This window comes from Schistocerca cancellata, chromosome 2 (assembly GCF_023864275.1).
Source record: "Schistocerca cancellata isolate TAMUIC-IGC-003103 chromosome 2, iqSchCanc2.1, whole genome shotgun sequence".
NCBI classification, from domain to species: domain Eukaryota; kingdom Metazoa; phylum Arthropoda; class Insecta; order Orthoptera; family Acrididae; genus Schistocerca; species Schistocerca cancellata.
This window is the reverse complement of record NC_064627.1, coordinates 1151559788-1151574881: the sequence shown is the minus strand read 5'-3', so window position 1 is coordinate 1151574881 and position 15094 is coordinate 1151559788. Positions and strand designations below refer to the sequence as shown.

Sequence of the window (15094 nt, the reverse complement as noted above, 5' to 3'; positions counted from 1 at the left end):
CCCCACAGTCGTTTAATGAACAAAGTAAGAGCATATGGACTATCAGACCAATTGTGTGATTGGATTGAAGACTTCCTACTTAACACAACGCAGTATGTCATTCTCAATGGAGAGAAGTCTTCCGAAGTAAGAGTGATTTCAGGTGTGCCGCAGGGGAGTGTCGTAGAACCGTTGCTATTCACAATATACATAAATGACCTTGTGGATAACATCGGAAGTTCACTGAGGCTTTTTGCGGATGATGCTGTAGTATATCGAGAGGTTATAACAATGGAAAATTGTACTGTAATGCAGGAGGATCTGCAACGAATTGACGCATGGTGCAGGGAATGGCAATTGAATCTCAATGTAGACAAGTGTAATGTGCTGCGAATACATAGAAAGAAAGGTCCTTTACAATTTAGCTACAATATAGCAGGTCAGCAACTGGAAGCAGTTAATACCATAAATTATCTGGGAGTATGCATTAGGAGTGATCTAAAATGGAATGATCGTATAAAGTTGATCGTTGGTAAAGCAGATGCCAGACTGAGATTCATTGGAAGAATCTTAAAGAAATGCAATCGGAAAACAAAGGAAGTAGGTTTCAGTACACTTGTTCGCCCACTGCTTGAATACTGCTCACCAGTGTGGGATCCATACCAGGTGGGGTTGATTGAGGAGATAGAGAACATCCAACGGAGAGCAGCGCACTTCGTTACAGGATCGTTTAGTAATCGCGAAAGCATTACGGAGATGATAAACTCCAGTGGAAGACTCTGCAGGAGACGCGCTCAGTAGCTCGGTACGGGCTTTTGTTGAAGTTTCGAGAACATACCTTCACCGAGGAGTCAAGCAGTATATTGCTCCCTACTACATATATCTCGCGAAGGGACCATGAGGATAAAATCAGAGAGATTAGAGCGCACACAGACGCATACCGACAATCTTTCTTTCCACGAACAATACGAGACTGGAATAGAAGGGAGAACCGATAGAGGTACTCAAGGTACCCTCCGCCACACACCCTCAGGTGGCTTGCGGAGTATGGCTGTAGATGTAGATGAGAGGTAGAAGACAGACGTAGACTGTCTGACGAGATATTAGATGTAAGCTGGAACGAGGCAGTGGCGCTAGACCTCAAAGATGATGAAAAGCAGTTCAGGTCAACTAAATAAACAATATGAGGGTCAACACATTACAGAAATTTCTGATACAATCATAGTGAAAAATTAGTACTTGTAGATACGAACGAGACTGAAGATAGCAGTGTAAACACCATGACATAGGAAGAAATCAAAATAATCAAACTAAAGATCAAGAAAGCAGCTCGTACAGACGGGATTAATTTTAGAATTCTTCAAATATGTCGCTGATCTCCTCAATGAAAGAAGCGAGGCGACATTTATGCCCTTCTTCAAGGAAAGGACATCATTGCGTTACAGAAAACGACAGGTTCATTACATTAGTTTGAATACTAAGAATAAAATATATGCAAGGAACACAACTATAAGAGATCACTAGAGTTCTTAGATCGACAAAATTATTCCGTAATGGTCTTTCATGCATACATGCAGTCTTTAGAGCCTATCATACAGCTCGAAGTAAAATACGTGAATATGATAATGAAATATACATTATAATCCTCGATTATATCAATGTATTTGAGAGGATGGAACACGTTGGCTGTGAGAAAAGCTGGTACTTTAGGAAGTTTCAAAACATATGATTAAATCTCTTAAAATCCTACATAAACACACCTCTGTTCTCGTAGGCAAGACTTAAGGCTCATAATAACCAGTTAAGGTTTTAGGAGAAATTGTTGTCTGACCCCTGTATTATTCATCTAGTTCTTACAGAAGCTGGTGAAACAATCGAGAGCAGTTACTGTAGCACGCATTGTGCTCCAGCAAAACACTGAGAGATAGCTCGCTAGTTTCGCACGGATGAGCGCTGAACAAAACTTGTCTTACGGAAACCCAGATGAAGTTCTACGAGGGAAGGGCAGTCCTTTCTCTTCTGTATGGCAATGAAATATGGAACCCGAATGCCAACAACGGGAGCCAAATTAAAAAAGGTAAGCACCGCTTTCGGATCAGGCAGCTGGCTTGTTCCGACCAGCAGTACGAGGAGCGATCTGTGATCGTGGCACTCGTGATCTGCATGTCGACGGTTCCTCCAGCCGTTACTGCCAGTAGCAGGCGAATCCTACTTCGTTATTCAAGCAGCTCCTCATTCGGTCTCACAAGGGATGAGTAGACCTGTTCCTGAACTCTGTACCCCATCAAAAAAAAAAAAAAAAAAAAAAAAAAAAAACTGGAGAGTTACCGGGAATCGAACCGGGTCTCTGTACCGGAAGCTGCGAAGCTAACAAGCAAGCGGAGTTTAAGCTACAAAAGTTAAGTTTCTCAGAGGAGTCAGAGATTGTAGCAGACTGCGTTATATAAGCAATGAAGACATAAGAAGATAATCGAAGAAATAGAATAGTACTGGGAATGGATAGTGTGTAACTGCCCAAAAAGGTATAACATTGACGGAAAAACTAATGGTTTTTGGAAAGAGTACTAAAGCGGTGAGCTGGTGAATAGGAACAGGCTCCCCGGCCTCATCCATGATGATAAAAACATTATTTTGATTAAATATATGTTGCAGGAAAGGAAAGAAGGAATAGTGTTTGGTAAATAGGACCGAAGGCCTGCCCCATACTCATTCAGACCTCCATTTTGTGGCTGATTTATCCTGCCCCTATTCCCCTTGCTACGATTTCTTTGTGTGCTCATATTTTCTGCGAAGCGGAATTCTTGAATCTTTTCAGTTTATTTAGTGTACCTGCCTCGTCTTTGCTGAAGACGCTCTCATCGTACCCCATCCTCACGTCCTTCCGAAGCAGCCTGAGGTTGTCCATTGAAGTTGCAGAAACTGTTACATTACGAGTCCTGTAGGATTCCGATCGAAGTGATATCTTTAAAAAATATGTGAGCACTGGATTTGGGGAGGTACGAAAGTGACACCAAAGTCAACGACAAAGACAGCTGAACTCTTAGGAACAGACGTAGGCCGGCGTCTCTACTCATGGAACGAACCCACTGCACCGATGAGTGGTGTTTCCGTCCTTTGACGATCCAGAATGGCTCTGTTGGTCTGGGGCGTCCTTGAAGGCTGAATTTGTTCAGTCGGGACTCTACGTGTAGTTTTCTGTTTGCGTGTCTGGTATCGATGAGAGGGTTTCCAAGCTTAGATTCCCATATGAGAGACTATCACGATCAAGAGAGACATACGCTCTCACTCCATGACGCATGGCAGCGAGATGTGCTTAACAAATAACTCTGCTGAATTTCGTAATCAGAAACTCTCGGCCATCGACTAGTACCGCTTTCCTGACTAAATCCCGCAGATGAAATGTCTTCCATGCTCGTGCATAAACGAGATCGGCTATTGAGGTTAGTAAAATTAGTGACGTGGGCTAATGCATGCAGATCAGGACGCTGCTTAGCATAACAACGAAAATTTCTGTGACAAAACACATTGTCGCTGTTTTACATCTTTTAAAGAATAGAAAGGGAACTGCCTTAGTTTTGTTATTCTATTTTGAACCAGCGGAGTGAAAGACTTCAACATGTAGTCTTTCGCTTCTCCCACGGCACAGGTCTGACCAATGACGATATTGCGGCACAGGCAGTACTGTTCTTCTTCGGCGGTTTCGATACGGTGTCGACGCTGATGACCTTCTGCAGCTACCTGCTGGCGACTCACGAGGACGTCCAGAGGAGACTGCAGCAGGAGGTGGATGACGTCATGAAGAAGAATCGCGGCCAACCCGACTACGAACAGGTCATGGCCTGCCAGTACCTCGACATGGTCATCTCCGGTAAGCTTTAACTCTGTTTCTGAGGAGATATGGAAGAAAATTTAATACGCTGCTCATATAATTCGCTGGCGATTTTCTACAGTTCAGTTTGAACCAAGTGAGGCGCTGACACGGAGAATGGAGTAAATCATGAAAAACAAATTTTGCAGGAGAAGCAAAAAAATGGTTTTGACACTATGAAACACGAAGTTGTATTTGCAAAACGACTACAAAAATTCTAAATTAACTTTAAAAATATATTTACAGAAATCTGTCACATTTGTGTAAGAAATATAATCATGGTGTAGAAAGACTGCGGTAAAATGCACGATATTTGATGTCCATGTAGTCCAACTTCGCCAGGAGGTCCTTTTTTACCATCACTGACGATTGGCTTTTATGAAGCTGGTGTTAGAGAGCGAACTACAGAGCTGCTCTTGACAGATTTGCCCTTTATCAAGACGTTATGCTCCCTCCACGGTTCCATTTCATTGGACGAATCTTCTGTTTCTATGATGGGTAGCTTGTCCTTAAAAATTCTACTTCAGGACGCAGAACAGACCTTCGCTGGAACTGTATGCAATAATGTATCGCATACCGAGGCAAAATCACGGAAATCTTTACAGTATTGAACAGTTGTACATACTTTGCTTCTCTAATCATATCGGCTATTTCGTCAGATGTCATTGATCGTGAAACCTTTTTTTCTATTCTGTATTTTTACGAAATATAGATCACAAGGCATGTACGAGTGCCCCGACACTGAAATTTCCAACTGACATTATCAACTGTACTGTTTACCACTGCGTAGACAAAAGCCTTTAAAACCATCCGAAACCACACAGTCATGGCCAGAGTCAGGGACAGATATTTATCTTCTGCTCAAAGTAGGATCGTCGATATTACACAGTCTTGTTTGTTTTATATGCACAATGTTGATTAAACCAAGGAGGAAATAACCTTGATTTATCCAATTTTCATGCCAAAACTCTGAGTGCAGCTTCCGTACGTCATTCTCTTCAACTGCATTTACAAGTAGCCTGCACAAGAGAAGTATACAAGTCGCTTAGATCTTAATGAAACACAAAAGAAGTCGTTACTCCTGAATGTATCAAATAAATTTCGTTACAGAAGGAAAACATGACTTACCAGTTTGTATGGAAGGTTTCGGAGGTATTTTGTCATACTAAGAACTCCTAGTAACACTAATACCGGATTAATAACATTGTAATGAACGGTTGGCCACAGAGGAAAAGTCAGTAACTCTGTGGCTTGTTCACTTTCCCCTATATCAATGCCAGCTCACGTTTTGTTACTACAAGTACCATCTTGCGTCGTTTGTATGAACGCAATCGCTCACAACTTTGGCATTTTGCTATTTCTGTGCCACTGGCGACATGTTTTACTGCCTTTCCGAGTAAAAATCTGAAAAATGATTTCTGTGTTTACTTGGCAACAGTTACACTTTGACTGGCCCGCCCGGTTGGCCGTGCGGTCTGACGCACGGCTTTCCGAGCGGGAAGGAGCGCCTGGTCCCCGGCACGAATCCGTCCAGCGGATTTGTGTCGGGGTCCGGTGAACCGGCCAGCCTGTGGATGGTTTTTAGGCGGTTATCCATCTGCCTCGGCGAATGCGGACTGGTTTCCCTTATTCCGCCTCAGTTACACTATGTCGGCGATTGCTGCGCAGACAAGTTCTCCACGTACGTGTACACCACCTTTACTCTACCACGAAAACATAGGGGTTACATTCGTCTGGTGTGAGACATTCCCTGTGGGGTCCACCGCGGGCCGAACCGCACAATAAACCTGGGTTCGGTGTGGGGCGGCCGAGGGGTGAAGTGGACTGCGGTAGTCGTCGTGGGGTTGTGGACCACTGCAGCTGCGGCGGGGACGGAGCCTCTCCGTCGTTTCTAGGTCCCCGGTTACAATAAAATACATTTCGACTGAGTTTTGTATACCGAAAGACACTGAATAGTATACTTCTAGAAATCGTTGTATATAGGGACTGTCTTAGGATTTGTGGTATGTTAGCAAATAATACACGTAAATATTCTTGTACAAAGTCTTTATTAACTTTTGCATATGTATTTACACACAGAAAACAACTCTTTCCTTATTTTTGTTAGGTGTAGTTTTAATAAAGTCCAATTTAATTTTTAACTCATAACATAAATCCACATCTGAATCATCTATTTCTTCCTCCAACCAGCAATTTTACATATAAAGAGGAGGTATATGCTCGAATTCTTACACATATCTAATTTTCGTCCTGTAAAATACTTGTTTTAGGACATTAACTATTAGCTCAGTTCCTTCCTGCTGTTCATCTAGACAAGATCATCCGGGGATTTTAATTTTACCTCGTATCTCATCCATGACGCTATTGTTAAAGCGTTCTTCGTCTTCCTGTGTGTATGTCAGCAACTCTTCTGCTCCACATTCTTGCGGGATTTCTGTATAGAACAAGTTCGCTAATTTGGGAATGAGTGATCATTAAATGTAGTTATTCCATCAGTTTTAAACTCAGCAAATGACTGTTCTGTTGCTAGGTGCACAACATCCAGCTCGCCACACTTAGATGGAATATAGCCATCCTTTTTAAGCCGATCCAAATGGGAATAGAGTTTAATGAACATATTTTTTCGTGTGTCCTTTAACATAGTAAACGTTCTCGATTCCGCTGATTTCAGCCAGTACATCGACACGTTACTAGTTTCCATTGCCGTTTATTGTAAATGCCAATATTTTGTATTCTCCCTCCGTAGTCAGACTTTTCCATACAGAGTGTTTAAATCCGTATGTAAACTTGGTCATGTGCCCTTTTCAGTCGTAGTTGCCAATGTCGTGGCGTTAACACTGGCACATACAGGGTGTTTCAAAAATGACCGGTATATTTGAAACGGCAATAAAAACTAAACGAGCAGCGATAGAAATACACCGTTTGTTGCAATATGCTTGGGACAACAGTACATTTTCAGGCAGACAAACTTTCGAAATTACAGTAGTTACAATTTTCAACAAGAGATGGCGCTGCGGTCTGGGAAACTCTATAGTACGATATTTTCCACATATCCACCATGCGTAGCAATAATATGGCGTAGTCTCTGAATGAAATTACCCGAAACCTTTGACAACGTGTCTGGCGGAATGGCTTCACATGCAGATCAGATGTACTGCTTCAGCTGTTCAATTGTTTCTGCATTCTGGCGGTGCACCTCGTCTTTCAAGTGCCCGACAGAAAGAAGTCACAGGGGTTCATATCTGGCGATTAGGGAGGCCAATCCACGCCGCCTCCTGTATGTTTCGGATAGCCCAAGGCAATCACACGATCATCGAAATATTCAAACAGGAAATTAAAGACGTCGGCCGTGCGATGTGGCCGGGCACCATCTTGCATAAACCACGAGGTGTTTGCAGTGTCGTCTAAGGCAGTTTGTACCGCCACAAATTCACGAAGAATGTCCAGATAGCGTGATGCAGTAATCGTTTCGGATCTGAAAAATGGGCCAATGATTCCTTTGGAAGAAATGGCGGCCCAGACCAGTACTTTTTGAGGATGCAGGGACGATGGGACTGCAACATGGGGCTTTTCGGTTCCCCATATGCGCCAGTTCTGTTTATTGACGAAGCCGTCCAGGTAAAAATAAGCTTCGTCGGTAAACCAAATGCTGCCCACATGCATATCGCCGTCATCAATCCTGTGCACTATATCGTTAGCGAATGTCTCTCGTGCAGCAATGGTAGCGGCGCTGAGGGGTTGCCGCGTTTGAATTTTGTACGGATAGAGGTGTAAACTCTGGCGCACGAGACGATACGTGGACGTAGGCGTCATTTGGACCGCAGCTGCAACACGGCGAACGGAAACCCGAGGCCGTTGTCGGATCACGTGCTGCACTAGCTGCGCGTTGCCCTCTGTGGTTGCCGTACGCGGTCGCCCTACCTTTCCAGCACGTTCATTCGTCACGTTCCCAGTCCGTTGAAATTTTTCAAACAGATCCTTTATTGTATCGCTTTTCGGTCCTTTGGTTACATTAAACCTCTGTTGAAAACTTCGTCTTGTTGCAACAACACTGTGTTCTAGGCGGTGGAATTCCAACACCAGAAAAATCCTCTGTTCTAAGGAATAAACCATGTTGTCTACAGCACACTTGCACGTTGTGAACAGCACACGCTTACAGCAGAAAGACGACGTACAGAATGGCGCACCCACAGACTGCGTTGTCTTCTATATCGTTCACATCACTTGCTGCGCCATCTGTTGTTGAAAATTGTAACTACTGTAATTTCGAAAGTTTGTCCGCCTGAAAATGTACTGTTGTCCCAAGCATATTGCAACAAACGGTGTATTTCTATCGCTGCTCGTTTAGTTTTTATTGCCGTTTCAAATATACCGGTCATTTTTGAAACACCCTGTACGTGGGTCATCGGCTGCGGAGGCCCACCTTTAGGAGTGGCCGGTGCACCGTGTGTTCAGACACACATGTACTCTGCTCAGCATTGGAATCTAACATTAGTTAAGCCACAAGTCGCCGCCTGCCCTTTTTCACCAGTGTGCTCAGCCTACGATGTGTGTATTAACGGGTGGGCGCCTGACCCCATGACCTCCGGACTTAGTCTGGCCGTGGTTCCTCCACTTGTTGCAGACACTCCACTCGCCGCAGCACTCCTCCAACACCCCACAGGTCGTGCAGTTCCCGAGATGGTCGTGCCGAGCCTCCGGGCCATCACAGTCTGGCCTCAGTCAATCTCAGATGAATCGAAAAAATGGTTCAAATGGCTGTGAGCACTATGGGACTCAACATCTTAGGTCATAAGTCCCCTAGAACTTAGAACTACTTAAACCTAACTAACCTAAGGACACCACACACACCCATGGCCGAGGCAGGATTCCAACCTGCGACCGTAGCAGTCCCGCGGTTCCGGACTGCAGCGCCAGAACCGCTAGACCACCGCGGCCGGCCTCAGATGAATCGCTCGTCTCCTCATCCTACACACGAACTGCACGCTCACTGATACGAAACGCGTCTGTGTAGATCTGACCAGCAGTCATGCCTCGCCAGCTGATGTTACTGTCGCCTGGACGGATTTATGTCGATAGCAGGTCGGTGGTCATAATGGTCTGACTGATCAATGTATATTTATATACTACATACATTAAAAATATACAGACCATGCTGTCCAAATATCCATTCGAGTATTTTGTGAAAATATGAAGTAAATGGGTCAAGAAGTGTTCGAAGTTTTGGCAACAACGTTTATCATTTATACGAGGTGCATTCAAGTTCTAAGGACTCCGATTTTCTTCCTAATTAACTACTCACCCGAAATCGATGAAACTGGCGTTACTTCTCGACGTAATCGCCGTGCAGACGTACACATTTTTCACAACGCTGACGCCATTATTCCATGGCAGCGGCGAAGGCTTCTTTAGGAGTCTTTTTTTACCACTGGAAAATCGCTGAGGCAATAGCAGCACGGCTGGTGAATGTGCGGCCACGGAGAGTGTCTTTCATTGTTGGAAAAAGCCAAAAGTCACTAGGAGCCAGGTCAGGTGAGTAGGGAGCATGAGGAATCACTTCAAAGTTGTTATCACGAAGAAACTGTTGCGTAGCGTTAGCTCGATGTGCGGATGCGGTGTCTTGGTGAAACAGCACACGCGCAGCCCTTCCCGGACGTTTTTGTTGCAGTACAGGAAGGAATTTGTTCTTCAAACCATTTTCGTAGGATCCACCTGTTACCGTAGTGCCCTTTGGAACACAATGGGTAAGGATTACGCCCTCGCTGTCCCAGAACATGGACACCATCATTTTTTCAGCACTGGCGGTTACCCGAAATTTTTTTGGTGGCGGTGAATCTGTGTGCTTCCATTGAGCGGACTGGCGCTTTGTTTCTGGATTGAAAAATGGCACCCACGTCTCATCCATTGTCACAACCGACGAAATGAAAGTCCCATTCCTGCTGTCGTTGCACGTCAACATTGCTTGGCAACGTGCCACACAGGCAGCCGTGTGGTCATCCGTCAGCATTCGTGGCACCCACCTGGATGACACTTTTCGCACTTTCATGTCGTCATGCAGGATTGTGTGCACAGAACCCACAGAAATGCCAACTCTGGAGGCGATCTGTTCAACATTCATTCGGCGATCCCCAAAAACAATTCTCTCCACTTTCTCGATCGTGTCGTCAGACCGGCTTGTGCGAGCCCGAGGTTGTTTCGGTTTGTTGTCACACGATGTTCTGCCTTCATTAAACTGCTGCACCCACAAACGCACTCTCGACACATCCATAACTCCATCACCACATGTCTCCTTCAACTGTCGATGAATTTCAATTGGCTTCACACCATGCAAATTCAGAAAACGAATGATTGCACGCTGTTCAAGTAAGGAAAACGTCGCCATTTTAAGTATTTAAAACAGTTCTCATTCTCGCCGCTGGCGGTAAAATTCCATCTGCTGTACGGTGCCACCATCTCTGGGACGTATTGACAATGAACGCGGCCTCATTTTAAAACAATGCGCATGTTTCGATCTCTTTCCAGTCTGGAGAAAAAAAATCGGAGGCCTTAGAACTTGTATGCACCTCGTACATTACACATTTATATATATATATATATATATATATATATATATATATTAAGAATGTGTTAAGAAAGGGTTTTTGAATGTCGTTATCGTACCGTGTAAAAATTTGAAGTAAATCAGTCAAGAACTATTGAAGATTTTTGCTAGTAACATTTCCTAGTTATACGTATATGACACATTTATTTGTATATAATATACATTAAAAGATATATATATATATATATATATATATATATATATATATATATGAGGACTGTTCCCTGAATGTGTGGCCGTACCTTTTTGTAACATCATATATATATATATATATATATATATATATATATATATATATATATATATATATATGGTGTTACAAAAAGGTACAGCCACACTTTCAGGGAACATTCCTCACACACAAATAAAGAAAAGATGTTAAGTGGACATGTGTCCGGAAACGCTTAATTTCCATGTTAGAGCTCATTTTAGTTTCGTCAGTATGCACTGCATTTCCTCGATTCACCGCCAGTTGGTCCAATTGAAGGAAGGTAATGTTGACTTCGGTACTTGTGTTGACATGCGACTCATTCCTCTACAGTACTAGCATCAAGCACGTCAGTGAGTAGCATTAACAGGTTAGTGTTCATCACGAACGTGGTTTTGAAGTCACTGCAATGTTTACAAATGCGGAGTTGGCAGATGCCCGTTTGATGTATGGATTAGCACGGGGCAATAGCTGTGGCGCGGTACGTTTGTATCGAGACAGATTTCCAGAACGAAGGTGTCCCGACAGGAAGACGTTCGAAGCAATTGATCGGCGTCTTAGGGAGCACGGAACATTCCAGCCTATGACTCGCGACTGGGGAAGACCTAGAACGAGGAGGACACCTGCAATGGACGAGGCAATTCTACGTGCAGTTGACGATAACCCTGATGTCAGCGTCAGAGAAGTTGCTGCTCTATAAGGTAACGTTGACCACGTCACTGTATGGAGAGTGCTACGGGAGAACCAGTTGTTTCCGTACCATGTACAGCGTGTGCACGCACTATATCAGCAGCTGATTGGCCTCCACGGGTACACTTCTGCGAATGGTTCATCCAACAATGCGTCAATCCTCATTTCAGTGCAAATGTTTTCTTTACGGATGAGGCTTCATTCCAACGTGATCAAATTGTAAATTTTCACAATCAACATGTGTGGGCTGACGAGAATCCGCACGCAATTGTGCAATCACGTGATCAACACAGATTTTTTGTGAACGTTTGGGCAGGCATTGTTGGTGATGTCTCGATTGGGCCCCATGTTCTTCCACCTACGCTCAGTGGAGCACGTTATCATGATTTCATACGGGATACTCTACCTGTGCTGCTAGAACATGTGCCTTTACAAGTACGACACATCATGTGGTTCATGCACGATGGAGCTCCTGCACATTTCAGTCGAATTGTTCGTACGCTTCTCAACAACAGATTCGGTGAGGCGGACCAATTCCATGGCCTCGACGTTCTGCTGACCTCAATCCTCTTGACTTTCATTTGTGGGGGCATTTGGAAGCTCTTGTCTACGCAACCCCGGTACCAAACGTAGAGACTCTCCGTGCTCGTATTGTGGACGGCTGTGATACAATACGCCATTCTCCAGGGCTGCATCAGCGCGTCAGGAATTCCATGCGACGGAGGGTGGATGCATGTATCCTCGCCAACGGAGGACATTTTGAACATTTCCTGTAACAAAGTGTTTGAAGTCACGCTGGTACGTTCTGTTGCTGTGTGTTTCCATTCCATGATTAATGTGATTTGAAGGGAAGTAATAAAATGAGCTCTAACATGGAAAGTAAGCGTTTGCGGACACATGTCGACATAACATATTTTCTTTTTTTGTGTGTGAGGAATGTTTCCTGAAAGTTTGGCCGTACCTTTTTGTAACACGCTGCATATATATACCAAAATATGTAGTCTATGTCAGCCCAAAAGTTTGTTGAGTATTGTGTAAAAACTGAAAGTAAATTGGTCGTGAACTTTTCGAAATTTTTGGTAACAACGTTAAATAGGCTCGTATTTATGTAATAGAAAATTTTTTAAATGTATACTTATGTACGACGTGTAAGTAAATCGGTCAAGAACTCATCGATATTTTTGCTAATTATGTGATCTCTTTATATATATATATATATATATATATATATATATATATATATATATATATATATATATATATATATATATACTTACATATCACAGGTATTTAAAAATACTTAACCTACGTCTGTCCAAACGTTTATTAGAGTATTGTGTAAAACTCTGAAGTAAATTGGTCAACCACTTTTCGAGATTATTGGTAAAAACGTTAACCAAGGCCCTGTCTTCGTATTGAACTCCAGATACATTAAATTAATATAAAAGAATAATAATATACAAATAATAATATTCACTTAAGAGATTTGTGTACATTGCAAGCTTATAACAGTCTGAAATGTTGACAGCAGAGTTGAAATTTATATTATGCAGGAATACTGTCAAATTATATCGTTAACTATCAGCCTGCCCCGGTATCATATGGTTGCCACTAACATTAAGTATCCATGGGCAGACCAATTGTTTATAGTACTTAGTGATGTACACAAACCTTCTAGAGCATTAATCTATCTGTCATTTAATACCGCATCATTCCCCTACAGAAGCACTAATATTATCTTCCACATAGAGACAAAGAAACGCGACGATTACTTAAATTTATAATGTGTACAGACATATGTAAAAGTTGCTCATGAAAACCTTATCAGTAGTTGCTGAGATCAGTCTTCACATGAAGATAACCGCCTCCTCACAACTTGCCTCGGTGCCACTAGACGTCACTCCGGACACCAGTTAAATGTGGAACAGATAACAATGCATATATTGCACACTTATCGTTTCTATTAGAAATAATTTGTATGTGCAAACCTTCCTCGTGAATCCGCCTATCTATCAGTGTAAACACTATCAAAATATCTATAGCAGTTCCTTAGGTTACCCATCGCACAGAGAAAGAAAAACTCGTCGTGGGACTTTGATATACAATATGAACATACAGTTAATATGGATGCTGGCTAAAAGCGCAAACTGCCCGTTTGATTTGACAAAGGCAGCGCTGTTTTCCTGTTGGCAGAAACGCTGCGGATGTACACGCCAGGCGTGGCGCTGGACAGGGTGTGCGTGCGGCCCTACCGGCTGCCGGACACGGGGGCCTGCCGGGGCGTCCAGCTGAGGCCAGGCGAGGTCGTCGGCATTCCCGTCTACTGCATCCACCACGACGCCAGGTACCATCCAGACCCAGAGACTTTCGACCCGGAACGCTTCAGTCCAGAGAACAAGCACCGCATCAAGCCCTTTACGTTCCTGCCCTTCGGATCAGGACCTCGTGTATGTATCGGTAAGCAAAGTCGTGTATTTTGAAAATTACTACTTCACCTCTCTCTTCGTTTAAGGGGTAGGCGAGTCGTCTGTTCCGGTCACAGAGACCGTTGTTAATAGCATTTCCTTGGTCTTCCGCTGTCTGTTTTAACATTTGGTCTACGTGAATAAATTTTTTTTCGTTCTTGCAGTTAACGTCACAATCAGAAGTTAGTCCCTGAAGATCCGTTAACCAAGATTTATTGAACTGTGTAGGGCCACACCGGAGACGAAAGAATTTGTAGCGAGCGGCTACCACATTTACACTGTCACGGAAGTGGGAGTTTAAAGCATCAGTCACTTCGTCGTAAGTATTAATTTCTGGGCGGGTGGTGGGAAACAGTTAGACGAGCTCACGGTACACCACAATACCCGCGTTGGCAATGAAAAAAGCAAGCCGCTCTGTACCTGGTATGTTGCATGCTGCGAAGTGTGCCTCGAGCTGGGCAATGTATTCTGGCCAGCGTTCAACATTAAGACTGAAGGCACGAAATGGCGGCGCCGACTGTGACGGCGTCGGTACAGGCGGCGGCGTCGGAAGCGCCGTAGTAGCTGCGGTCTGTAGTGTGACCAGTCCATTTACAGCAGCAACGGCTGCGTCATTTGCTGAGCCTGAAAACGTACAAGGTCGGACAGCGAAGCCTGTTCCTGTGGCGAAGCCGTGGTTTGCACAAATGAAAGTTTTATAGCGAAAGGTAGGAGAAGTCACACTGGGCTAGCACGAAAAGAAAACAGTACCGAGGGAAAAACAAAGGTAAGAGGAGAGGAGAAAAGTTTTTAATCCCATCCTCGACGCCACTTTTTGTATCCCGCCTGGTAGGTGGCGCGTGCGTCTGCTCCTGTAAACTGAAGGTTAGGCCGAATGTAGGAAGCGAGTAGGAGCAGGAAACGGTGAAGTACTGCGGTACTGCGTATAAGTTGAAATTCTTTTACTGTTTTTTTTTCCTTTATTGAATTTCGATTCCCCCCAAAGGGGGCGGGCTGGCAGCAGCTTAGTACGCTGCTCTACAGCCTACAGCTTTTTAAAAACGTAAGAACAAAAGAAACAATAAAAGCAGGCGATAAAACGGTGAATTAAATTGTAAAACGGCGGAAAATTGTGGAAGGTTAAAACATAAAGCAAACTGGTTGGGAAGGCTAATAAAATACACAGGAATCAGACAAGTAACATAGTAGACACACAATTAAAAAAACATGGCGACAGTCTGGTTTCTGTTCGCAAGAGATAAAAAAACACATCTTGCGACAGTACGATGTCCGTTCGCAACACT

At 43.7% G+C, this 15094-nt stretch overlaps 1 protein-coding gene across 1 annotated transcript in view; it reads left to right on the top strand.

Moving 5' to 3' along the window:
• The window catches only part of LOC126161287 (cytochrome P450 9e2-like), a 95146-nt gene that overhangs the window by 71336 nt on the left and 8716 nt on the right, over nucleotides 1-15094 (top strand). The window contains exons 6-7 of the mRNA XM_049917026.1: nucleotides 3626-3847; nucleotides 13540-13803. Of these exons, the coding sequence (XP_049772983.1) occupies nucleotides 3626-3847; nucleotides 13540-13803 (486 nt within the window). The remainder of the gene's footprint in view (nucleotides 1-3625; nucleotides 3848-13539; nucleotides 13804-15094) is intronic.